Raw genomic sequence first — 12,723 nt, forward strand, 5'->3', positions numbered from 1 at the left:
TAATACAGAAGACATCTATTCTGAGGCTCGACCCTGACCCAGCTGGAAAGAGGAAGGCACCCTCAACTGAAAAGGGGAAGATGCCCTTATTATGATGATGACAATCGCAAGAGATAATTATAACTAACAAAAAAATATGTAACGATGACTAACCTCATTATACCATATGTAAAGCAAACGTATAAATATAGAAGGTCAAACACCTCTCGGGGTAGCTCTCCGCCCATAAGTTGGGAGTCTACCCTTATGCAGAAGTAATAAAAAAAAAAAAATTATTGCTGGCACTCTCATGTCTCTTGAGTAATGTTATCACGGCTAGTGCCCACGACGCAAGCCAGGTTGCCCTTTCCTTTTTGGGCAGCTAACTCAGGTTTTGCTGACAGTATACATGGTTAGTCTGGTAAGCATGGTGTAAATAAGTCTACTCTGAATACAAGGGGTAACACTGCATTCAGATTTCATGTAAGCTAGGATAGTTCTCATTGGCTCCATTAAAAAGGGTTCAGCTCAGAGTTGCTCACAGTCCTAGAACCATATTCATATTTATTCCTAGCCTTTGGCCAGGGCTGTCCCTAGGGATGGGCAAGTGGGGTGGCTGCCCCAGGCCCTGCTCTCTGAGGGGCCCTGAGGACAGTCCTGTACAGGCCTTGCTGCAGGGCAATTTTCTTACTCAAAATAGATTTAAACTTAACCCAAGCTATTTTGGTGGCATCTCAAAAGATCTTTCTTGGGTGCAGCAATCACTATAAGGGATAGAGGATCACAGAATCATAGAAAATTTGGGTTGGAAGGAACCTCAGAAGGTCATGTAGTCCAACCTCCTGCTCAAAGTAGAACCATCCCCAACATAAAATTATAGAACATTATGGCTGGAAGAGGTCTCAGGAGGTCATCTGATGGTCATCTGAGGATGCAGGACCTCTTTTTAGGTATACTATTAACACCTCTTACCTTTTCACCCAGGCTTCGGGGATGTTATGGGCTGCATAAATAATGAAGCCAAGCTGGGAATCCAGGTTGACATCAGCACACACAGGGCTGCTAGGGATTACTGCAGACTGAAAATTTGTATCAAAGCTTCTGCTGTAAATATAGATGAGGTGGGAGATGGCTGCAGACAGCTCTGTCACAATGTTCTCTATTAAGACTGTGGGGAGAAAAGTAAATAAAGGTTAGCAACAGGTCATCTATGAAGAAGCATATTTATCTTAAGCCATCGATGATGGCTTTGAAATTCTGCCTAATAAAACTTAATTAAAGTGACATAACCAACCTAGTGAAGTCAATTAGCCATCTGTGCTGCAGAAACTAGCCTTAGCTCTTTTCTGGTATTTATCATCAACAGTCTTTTATTACAGTATCGTCACATGACAGCATTTGCAGAGGAAGACTTTGCAAACTACACTAAATCTGTGTGCTTCAGATGTGTTAATTTAAGTGTCTAATTCTATAATACTAATTCTCAGTCTGTGAGGGTATTTGTTATTTAGTTGTTCTGTAAACTCTGCAGCTATGCAGTTCTTTTATCCAGGGCAATTGGCAACACAGTGGATGTGGTAAAAACAGTGCAAGAATCTACGTTTAATACACCTATATGTTAATAATTGATGCAACTGTATTTGCATATGCAACAGACAATGAAACAAAACCCAGAGGAGATTTCCACCTATTGACTCCTCTGTGAAATCCTATGAAATATGGACTTTCACTTCTACCCAGCAGAACTTTTATAATCTTTTCTCTAATGCCTGATGAAGGGTATTCATGCCCCAAAGCTTGCAATTAAAGACATTTTTAGGAAAAAATCTTGTTGGTCTAATAAAAGATTTGATATCTACTAGGGATCCTGTTTGTCCTTTCCTCTGGACATATACTTCTACATCTTGGATATCCAATAGCTGTAGTTAACAGTCAGACCATAGTGTCGGGTGCAGAAATATTTGAATGGGTTGTGAGATAAGTATATCTAACATAGGGCTATACTCTCATTTGCATCAGACCTTTTCTCACATAGCTCCAGTTTTCCCTTGCTCTGTTTCTGTACTCACTGGGTATGTACAGTTAAGTCAATCTAAAGTCCAGGTGTGCAGGTTTTAAGCCCTGATGTGCAGGTATTCAGAGGGCTTAAATCATCCTAAAATTGATACGCACCATCTAAAATTAGTTCACCTTAGAGGTAAACTAATTTTCAACTGACCTAAATTACCTCAATCTAAAATGAATTAACCTGCTTTAGTGAATGCCTGTACCTGTTCACAGCACAGCTCCAGGGCTGGGAAATCCCAGCCACTAAACCCAGCCATAGGGCTGTGTTGTTTGACTGGCCTATTTTTAGCCCTCCCCTCCCCCAGCCCCAGTCATAGATCCACCAACCTCTGCCACAGACCTGCCAGCCCCTACCCCCTCAATTTACTTAACTTGGGCTGCCAATGCTGCTTATGGCAGTGGTGAACGCCTATATACATTACTCCCAGTTTAGGCTTAGGCAGCTAAAGTAAGCCACGCAAACCTAAAACAAGTACTATAAATGCTTCTTCATACCCACTGGCTGTCTGCTTTCTACATTATTACAGCAGGCAAGTAACCCCTCCCTTTTCTTGTAAGGGCTCTGTAAAAAACCTCTTTGTAGATTCTTGGTGATAGGGGACATGCTGAGAAAGAAAGGGGAGTATCAGAGCTTACACTTCAGGTATTGTTGTTTTTTCTAGACCAGACCATGCCATATTGTCACTAGAGTTGTAAATGTTCCCACCAATATATCTTCCAGTTTACTGGCAATCAAAAAACCCAGATACAAGGGCCACACTTGCCACCAGGCCCCACCTTCCTGTTGTCCTCTCTATACCACATGAGAGTCAAAGGGTAGATATAAAGCCCTTGCAACAGGGCTATTACAACCAAGACATTGCCTGTGCTTGTGATATTTCTGAGACTCAGAAATGTCTGGAGTGGCATAAAGGGCACAAACTGGGATGCAGAATTACAGTCTGCATCTGGAGCAAATGCCCTGTTCAATCAAACTAGCTACATCACTTTTCTTCCAGCAATTTTCCTAAAAGATCACTGACATTTTACTCATCAAAACCCTTGCTGAAGATATCTTACCTTTAAACTACCAAATAGAAAATCTGGACACTAAAAAAATGCTTGTCAAAACATCACAATGTAAATTCTAAGCAGTCTGATGTTACCACCATCTTTTCAATGACCATACACTGCTCAACTGGAAACCTCTTGAAAAAGAGTCTTTGTTTCCTTGCATTTGCCTCTAAAGTACCATATGTATACATGGCACTGCACAAAATAATGTAACAAATATGATCAAAATATAATGAAATAAAAAGAAAAAAAGATAGACAGGCAAGCAAGCAGACCACTTTATGTTATAATTTTCTCCAAGAATGATTAATATTTGAAGTTCCAAAAGAAGACACAAACATCTATAATATACCTATTTCCTCAGTACTAAAGCACAGGGGATATTTATTTTTGACCCTGACTAATTTTCAACACTGAACTGAGAGGATCAATATCCCTTCCAATTTTAGCAGACATAGTATAAGTGTAGATGATAAATGTTTATACTGGGGTATACATTTTTGCAACATTTTCAAAATCTCAACAGGATAAACACCCATATATTATAAATCACATTTGATTCTTTTCTTCCCTGCTAAGAGTTTATCATCTTGACATATCTTATCTTTGTTCATCTGTCCGTACCCTAAGATTGCATCCCTTGTCTCAGTTTAACTGCTCTGTGCTGGACTTCACTTCTTTATAGTCTCATAATTACAATGCAGGTCCAAATGTCAATATGCATGGGCACCTGGGGTAAAATTTTGTTATCTATGGACCTGAATCAGCAGAGTGCTTTTGTGTATGCTTTGCTTGAATGACATGACATCTCACTGACATAATGAGACTGGAATGCATTCTTAGGTGCTTTTGCTGAACAGAGACCTAACATCTAACACCTCTGCCAACTACAAAGTTGTCCAGTAAAAGATATTACATCTCATTTGACAAATTTAGCCAACAGAGAGCTGTCTGGATGCAAGTACTGGCATTTAGGAGGGCACTGGACTCTTCACTGATCTGAAGTTTGTAAAGATGATGCAAACTTGAAACCTTTACACGTCATCAGTCCTAGAGAAATCAAAGGCTGCAAGATAAAGCCTAAAATAACTATAATTTTCAGGCTTTTCTCATTTCCTCATAAAAAGCTGTAAAACTGCTCAGAAAGAGCATAAAATTCCTGCTGCTGTAAGCCATCACTTGTTGAAACATATCTTTTGGCCATTCAGCATTTCTTGGCTAGTCACATGTTGCAAGCTCTAGGGCAACGTAATATACGGAGAACAAGAGAATATGCCCTATTTATCAAACAAACCATGTCAAGGAGAGAGTACTTCTTGCAATATCTGGATGAGCTTCATGATAATAGCACTCTCAATTTATATACTGATGAAAGAATTATGGTATATTAAAATCAGCACTTCAGAGCTGAAGTGTGACTTCTGGAAAAGTCTCTATTGGTTGGACTAGCCTTGCAAAAATCACCATACAGTCATAAAGTTACCTCAACCACCCTTCAGGTGGTAGGGGGGGAAAATCTGAAAATGTGCTATTTTACATGACAGAAAAATTAGAAAGTACAAGGCAAGCAGATGAGCAGAATTTCACATGGCTATACTAAATATTGTATACCAAATATATCTTGCAGGTGAGCAGACTGGTTTAGGTCTCAGAGTCAGAACTGAATGGAAAATGTTCCAAAAAAAGAAAAGCACCGGTGCTTCTTCCATCATAATGACTTAGAATATTTTATGGCATCTTATCCCATATTTTGAGTACAGCTGGTTAGAATTGTTTCTCCAAAATACATTTTTCTGTTGGGAAAATGATAGTTGATTGCAACCACAATTTTTCACAGACATATATTGATTTTGACAAAAATGTCAGCGCCAGGATGGAATATCTTATCAAAACTAGAGAGTGACATCACAAATAAGGACCTTAAATGCCATCGGGCTATTATGGAGTGGATTTCTCTCTCTTTTTGTCACTTTTTTCATGATAAAACTGCAATAGATATAGTTTTAGTTCTGATATTGTGAAAAGCTCACATTTTTAACAAAAATAGAGTTCTTGTTTTCTGAGCAGTCATAATTTTGGGAAAATGTGTGAAGAATTTCTAAAGAGCAACATTAAGACTAATGTGAGAGTGAGTAGTAGGCACACATTTCCCTAGACACAGGTTCATTTGTCTTGTATTTTTTTACTTCTGGTTCAAATTTGAATTTAAAATCCCTCTGCAGCTTCTTAGATGGAGTCAGCTATTTCTTCCCCATTCTCACTTATTAAGCAAGGCATCAATTAACAAAATTAGAGACACAAACAGCTTAGCAAGTTTGCAAGCATCTATTACTCACAATAGCTGGTCAGCATCTTTTTTTAACTATATTTTATAAGATGTTATATAGGATTTGATGCAGTACATCAGTACTGCTTTGCACATGGAACATCCCAGAGGTCTGGAGCAGTGCTATGCCAATCATAGCAATGTGGTCAGCCACAACTGTGGCGGCAGCTATTTTTGCAAGCTCCAAAGAGGTGCTTATGGCTGCTACCATGGTCACCCTTGTTATAATACTATATAGAGTGAATTAACTGGAATAAATGTAGTAATTCTAATATAATAAAAGGCTTAGTCTGTCTGTCTGTCCATAACACTTCTGGCCAACTGTGCATGCACTGCCAAGAGGGTGGGTGGCGATTGGCTGCATGGCCTGGGCTGAATGGGACCAAGTTTGTGCTGCTGCTGGGAAAGTTTGGCAGTGGCGAACATGCCCCAACCATGCAAGCTTTGGGTTTTCCACTCCCACCTCCCTGTCCGAGGGCTAAGGAGGCCATCACGGTGGCGGCACCCCCAGCACAGCGGATGGGGGTGGGGGGAGGCAGGCAGGGAGGGAGGGCGAACAGAGGGGAGGCAGGCAGACAGGGAGTGGCGGAGTGGGGAATTGGCTCAGACCTGGAGCAGCAGGGGAGGGCTGGGTGGAGTTGGGTCAGACCCGAAGTGGCTGAGGGGAGGGAGGAGAAGCGGGGAGTGGAGTTGGACCCAAAGTAGTGGCGGGGGAAGGAGCATGGAGCAGGGCTGGACCTTGAGTCGTAGTGGGGGAGTGGTGTCGGACCCGAAGGGGAGGTGGGGGGGGGGAGTGGGGTCTGCCCCAAGGCATCGAGAAGGGACTGGGGGTAGAGCAGAGCCAGATAAGGAGCAGCTGGGGGTGAGGGGGTGCAGCAGGGCTGGACCCAGAGTGGTGGGAGGGGGGAACGTGGGGGGCACAGGGCTATGTCCCCTTCACCCTCCTCCCCCACTGTCATTCTTGATGGGCAATTTGCTAGTATAAAATATTAAGCCATGTACCCACTAGCATTACCCTCTAGGTTTTGGAAAGCATATACCAGTTTATTATTTTTCCTAACAGTATTTGCTTGCTTGCTTCCAGTTCTATTATTATATTTCTGCCTACTGTTTCAGTATGAGACTTTCTGTCAGCATGGGGATTGTGTTGTTGCAGTAGTAGGTTATGTCAGCTGTGTGCATGCTAAACATGCCCTCTGTGCTCCTGTACATGCACTCTCTCCAGGTACAGTATGCATATTTCTTGAATGGATTAACTGAATCCCAGAGAAAAGCTTCAAACTCTGATAAAATCTGAGGACACAAGATTAAAGCTGCTCCTCCCCAGGTGTTATAAAAAAGGCAAAGCAAGGCCCTTGAATACAATTCCTAAACCTAATAGCCTAACTGAAACAAAGGTAAACTCTTTTAGCATTGTAATAATAATAAAAAGGCATGGTATTAAATTTGTGTAAAAAATAAATAAATTGGAACCTCCAGCTATTCTCATGAAGTTCCAGCACAGATTTGAGCTCTGATTCATTCTCATCATTCCTACTGACTGGAGAGGTTTAAAAAGCCCCTAAAACACATAGGAATGATAAAATAATCTTTCATTATAATGCCACATTAGCTTATACCCACCTGTCCAGGTCATGAGATATGGAAAGAACCTCAGTTTTACCAGTCTGGTCTTTTGCATACATATATGCTACCCTGTTATCGCCATCTTGAACACAAGTAAATAGCTTTGCTGCAAAGCAACAGTAAGTCAAAAAACTTCAGGAGCGATTTAGAAAGGTGAAATATTATGGAGTGGAGCTGACTGAACAAAATTTATTTATATTTATTTGGTCTTTTCTTCTAAGGAAGAAGTTTCAGAGAAAGCTTATACCAGATTTCCATGTTTTTTTAGCAAGGCACAAAACAAAATTCTTTTTTTATTTAAAAACCCAGAAAACTTCTAAAAACACCCCAGCTGACTTCCTGCCCTTCAGGCAGGGGGCTGTACTAGATGATCTTCTGAGGTCCCTTCCAGCCCTAATATCTATCAAACTATGAAACATTTGGGAAAGAAAAATCTTGATTTGCCATTACTTTTGAGGTTTTTTTTTTTTTTTTTTTTTTTAAGTATTTACCATGTTCTTCCAGAAATTATCATCACATTCCAGTGAGGTGAGGATTTATCAAATTTGTCCTTTTTAAAGTTTCATTAAAATGTCAACAATTCTACAGAGTCAAGATATCCCAGCTTCTATATACCTGAGAAAAATAAAAGAAAAGGTACTTCCAGAAGCATAAAGACAGATGTTGCCACTTGACCAGGTGTAAGCTAGAATTTCTGGAATGTCTCCAAAGCATGTATTGACAGAATCCCAATTCTCTTAGATTTGATGAAATCACTGCCTGAAGTCATGCATCTGCAACTGCTGTATAGTCATTCATTTGTCAGTGTGTCAAAGAAGATGCATAAGCTGAGCGTAGTATATTCTGAGTGTAGTAAGTGTGTTTTTCCACACTTTAGACTTGTATCAAACCACAAAGCTAACTTTTTATTTAATTTGAATACTCCTATTCTGTATTTTATGGAAATATTCTTTGCTGTAAATAGGCAAGAAAGTCTAGAAATAGTACTCTCTCACCACAAATAGTAAGAAGGAAAAGGAAGTTTAAGTAGGAAAGGTTTAATAAGAATAGACTAAAAAATAAAGATAGATTGATCAAAATGTGATATGAATAGTTTGTCCTGGATTTAATTTATTTGTATTTCTTTGCATTAAAATTCAGTGGAGTAAATGAGTCCATGGTCAAAAGTGATAAGATGAACATGTCACTGTGTAACACTGAAGAATTCAATAAGGTTTGGGCTTTATTTCAGGGTCCTTGACCTGTTTAATTAATGTAAACACAACTCATATCAGAAATAATTTTTTTTTTAAACCTTTAAAGGCAAATCCCTACCCCCCCCCAAAACCCAGAAATAGTTTAAATGTAAAGTGTTAAAAGACTCTATTTTAACACCATCTCCTATTCTCTTTCCCATTAGCTGTACAGAGTTTTTATAATGCACGCACAGAGAGAAACTGGTTCAGTCTTTCAGTATGTATTGAGGAAAGTAATACCAATTCTTTATGCGGAAAAGAGGGAAAATAGTTTAAATGTGCTGAACCTGTTGTCCTTAAGAGTACAATCCTATTTCATTGAAGAAACACATGCATGAAAGGCAAGAACAGCCAAGGCAGGAAGTGAAGAAACTGGGAGAATGCAGAGATTCCCTGGTGCAAATTCTTATTTGCAGACTCACTGCTTGAGAAAGGCAAGCAGAGCACACAATCTTATCAGCCATTCTGAACAACCTACACTTGCATTTAGGCTTTTGCAGATGATTTTTGGCTGACTCTGTAGTCACAGTTTTATGGCAGTGTTAAAATATAAGTGGTCTTAGATGACAAAGACTCTTTAGCAGAAGGCAGAGAGAGAAAAAAAGAGAAGAAATATGGGTGGGAAGGATAAGAAGAGGAGAAGAAAAGGGAAAATTCAGGAAAAAGTCTCACGTTACAGGTGGTCTGTGGGACTTAATTATACCTGGTAGAGGTGACAATGTCACCTCTTTGGCTTGGCCAGGATCAGGATATTCTGATAAAGGCCCAAGAAACCCAGAAGACAGGAAGGTGAGTCATGGTGGTAAAGGTCACTTCCCTTCCAGCTCTTGGGGGGCAATTTCAAGTAATGTTTCCCCCCAGGCGAGCTTGCCAAATTAAAGGTGTAGGTGGAAGAGTCCATCCTCACATGATTTGTTTGCTATCAAGTCTGGTTTTAGTCTGCTGATTTCCAGTCTGGTCCTCTTCATATTGAACAGACATTATTTTACATTCCCTTGTTTGGAGCAGGAGCCTTTTCTGTGTGGACTAATTTGGTTGTTCTATTTTAATTTTTTGATGACTTTTAGAAAGAATGTTATGGAACAGGCCGAGCTGGACTCCAGCAACGTGGAAAACAGGCTGACAGGTTTTGACTTGCCATCAGTAAGGTGCAGCTAATAAAGTACATTACAGAATGGATTCTGCAATTAAAGGTGTGCTGTCAACTGCAAAATGCTTTCTGACATAAATGAAAAGGTGTGGTCAACCAGAGAGCCAAATTTCTGCTAAGATCTCGTATATTACTCAACAAACCAGATATTTCTTGAGAAAGATGCTGATACAGTAAAGCCTAAGCTTGTAAACCATCCTTAGGTAGAGAAATGCTTCAGAGTATTACCCTGCAGATTTTTTGAAGGGAGTGTGCAGGAAGAGGTACATGTGCATCAAGGGTAGGTGGTGAATGGTAGGCTGATGAGAAGCGGCTAGTATTTACTTCAGATTTGGATGCAGCCGATTTGGGGACAGTGATTCAATTTAGTGATTTGAATCACTATCCTGAATCGAATCGGCCAAATCTCCAGATTGGCCCCATCCCCCATCTACTTTCAGTGGCTGTCCCTCCCATTCTTCCAGCTCCCGTTTTTTTTAAAAAAAAAACCCTACTCACCAGTTGGTTCCAGGCGGGGGGTAGGGGGGTGATCCCCACTGCCCCCCACTGGCTCATGCTGGCCCAAGGCCACTGCAGCAGCGAGTTCAAGTTTTTGTTTGTTTGTTTTTTTGAAGAGCCTACTCCTCTAGCCCCCCCCTCCCCTGCCCCTTATTTACCAGCATGGAGTCTGGGTCCAGCTCCCTGCTGCAGCCAGTGGGAACTGCCTAAATCTCCGAATCTCCCTGAATCTTTTCTGAATCAATTCAGAGAGCTTCGAATCGTTTCAGGCCCTTTAATTGGTCTCCTGATTCGATTCGGATCAGAGATTTGGCCACCTAATGGGGCCAAATCTCCTCCGAATTGAATCAGCACCCAAAGCTTCACACAGTCCTAGTGAACAGCCCTTTACTGATTTTTGTAACCTTTAGCAACATGTTGCCATACCTAGAAAGCTTAGCAATGAATGCTTTCAAGAGGGAGGAAGAATGGTCTCCTCATGTGTTCATGTATGTTTCCCTCTCCCCTATGCTCAGGAGCATTTCCTTCAGGTAGAGACATATGAGCCATCTATATATAATATTGCTCATATGTCTTCAGTACTGCTACTGAATTTTGAAAAGTGCTGGAATGATCAGCCTGATATTTAAAATCTTGTTTATCTTTGGATAGATTCAGTACAGGCACCAGAGGTATAAGCTGCCCTGGTACTACCCTGCTATCATATCTTATCCCTGATCAAAACTATCTCTGGATTTGAAGGGTTTGCATATTCTTTGCTGCAATTCAGTTCTGGCCTCTCAGACAAGTGTGACAAACAGTTTTTTGTTTTGGCATCATGGATATTCATCTTTCAGAAAATTAATATTACTAGTTAATTTTACATAGGCCATGAAAATGATATCAGATAGTAAACATTTCCAGTCACTACTGAAGTGGTTTGCTTTCAGATGAAGGCCTAAAAATAGATGGTTATGTGCCAGCCTCCATTACCCATGTCCTAGATCCCTTAAAATGATATTACTAGCATATCAACATCAAAGTGTATTGGAGCTGTGTAGAAGTGTCAGAGAAAATTTAACTTTCAAACTTCACCATAACATCTCATTTTTCCTTTTTCCTTTTTTCCCCCAGAAAAAGGAAGATTAAGAGACAATCTCTAAAATGGGGCATAATCTACTTTGCTTTCCAATATGCCACTACATATAATTATCTTGTCTAAGGTGCCAAAAATAGTGACTTGGTTCTCAATATTTTATCTCTAAAATGAACCTAAGATGACATTCTACATTGTTCATATTTTTATCCATTCTCTTCTTTTATTTTTAATTCAAAGCAATTAAGTGATTAAGTACTATCTATACCATGCAGGAGCTTATTACCATTCATTCTATATGCATAATGAGATGGTACCAAATCTGATAATTTTTATTTGTATTAATATCTAAAAACAATTTTACCTTGGACTGGAGTTTCTACATTTTGAAGAGAAATCTAAAAAGAAAAAAAAGAGAAAAAAATTCATGAATCCAAACAACACAGGGAAGAGCAAACACTAATTTTACTGGAGTGGGTGATGTATTTGCTTATAGTAGAGGTTTTATGTTCATGGCTCGCTTCACCAGGGCAGTTTCTATTGGAACCTTCACTCTTGACTATGTTCTTATCTCTTTGCTGCTGCTCAGGGATGCTAGTGACACCATTATTTAACAGGATGCTTTCAAAAGTTCCAGTTTGTTCACATACCATGTGCAATGTTAAATGTGCATTTTCCCTAAAATACTCAGCTATCTGGGCAGTACTTATCAGGTTAGTATAAATGGAAGTTTAATTCTTACTTCAAGGGAGAATAGGGGACTCTGTCTTAAAAAGTGTTTTTATAATCTTCACATGCAGCAAGAAAATGGGAACAGAAACCTTTGTTTTATTCTTTCATATTTTGTAAAGTAAATAATCTTCCTGGAACAGTTATAATTTCAACAGACTGCAGCCGATTTAATATAGAGTGGATTAGTGCCTGTTCTGGCAGGATTTTGTCTCTGAAGACTTTTTTGTGAACTGTTGCAAAAGAGAAAATGAGCAAGAACATTAATTGTATACCAGGCCCAGATTTCTCTTGAATGAACTTTAAAATTCCCAGAGTCAAAGTGGTTGGGGATTGGATGAATCACTTTTGTAGAAAGATGCCACCAAGTCCTGCAGAAATTACCACTGATGCCAAATTCTTTCATAATTGCCCAGTCACAGTATGGGAGCTTTCGTGGCACTGGCAGGGAAGAGATGCCAAGTGCTATATAAACAGAAACTGATTTGAAAATAACTGTTTTGTATAAAAAACACAGATGAACCAGATAGAAGAACATTGAGATGCACAAAAAAATTACCATATGTGATTTACCTTGGAAAGAGTAAGCAGATTCTCTAAGGGGTAGTGTGTATTCAGGGAGGCTGCCAAGTAGATATGTTAAAAGGCATTCCAAAACAAAACCACAGCACAGTATTCTAAATCGTCAGAAAACCACATGAAAAAGTAATTAGAACTTTTCTCCTGGCATATCTGCCTTTCCTGCTGTGTAGCACAGCAGCATTAGGAATGCAACAAGTTGCCATGCAAAACTGATTTGCATTACAGCACTCCAATTTCATGCGAGTTATTGCTTGGTTAATTAGAAAATGGCAAATCCTTACTTTGTTTGGTCAGACACCCTGTCTGACTTCCACTTGAGCAATCCCAAAAGAAACTTGTAGCACTTTGTGCTTAGAAGCATTATAGAAACACTCAGAACAGATTGAGTAGTCCACAGATCTAA

General features: G+C 39.7%; 1 protein-coding gene across 1 annotated transcript in view; it reads right to left on the reverse strand.

Annotated features, from left to right (window-relative positions):
• PIK3C2G (phosphatidylinositol-4-phosphate 3-kinase catalytic subunit type 2 gamma) overlaps window positions 1-12,723 on the reverse strand; it is a 340,743-nt gene that overhangs the window by 263,484 nt on the left and 64,536 nt on the right. The window contains exons 10-11 of the mRNA XM_019543878.1: window positions 11,374-11,407; window positions 952-1,147 (exon numbers count right to left, since the gene is read on the reverse strand). Coding sequence (XP_019399423.1) covers window positions 952-1,147; window positions 11,374-11,407 — 230 coding nt within the window. The remainder of the gene's footprint in view (window positions 1-951; window positions 1,148-11,373; window positions 11,408-12,723) is intronic.

Source organism: Crocodylus porosus, unplaced genomic scaffold (genome assembly GCF_001723895.1).
Source record: "Crocodylus porosus isolate Cpor-Errol unplaced genomic scaffold, CroPor_comp1, whole genome shotgun sequence".
NCBI lineage: Eukaryota > Metazoa > Chordata > Crocodylia > Crocodylidae > Crocodylus > Crocodylus porosus.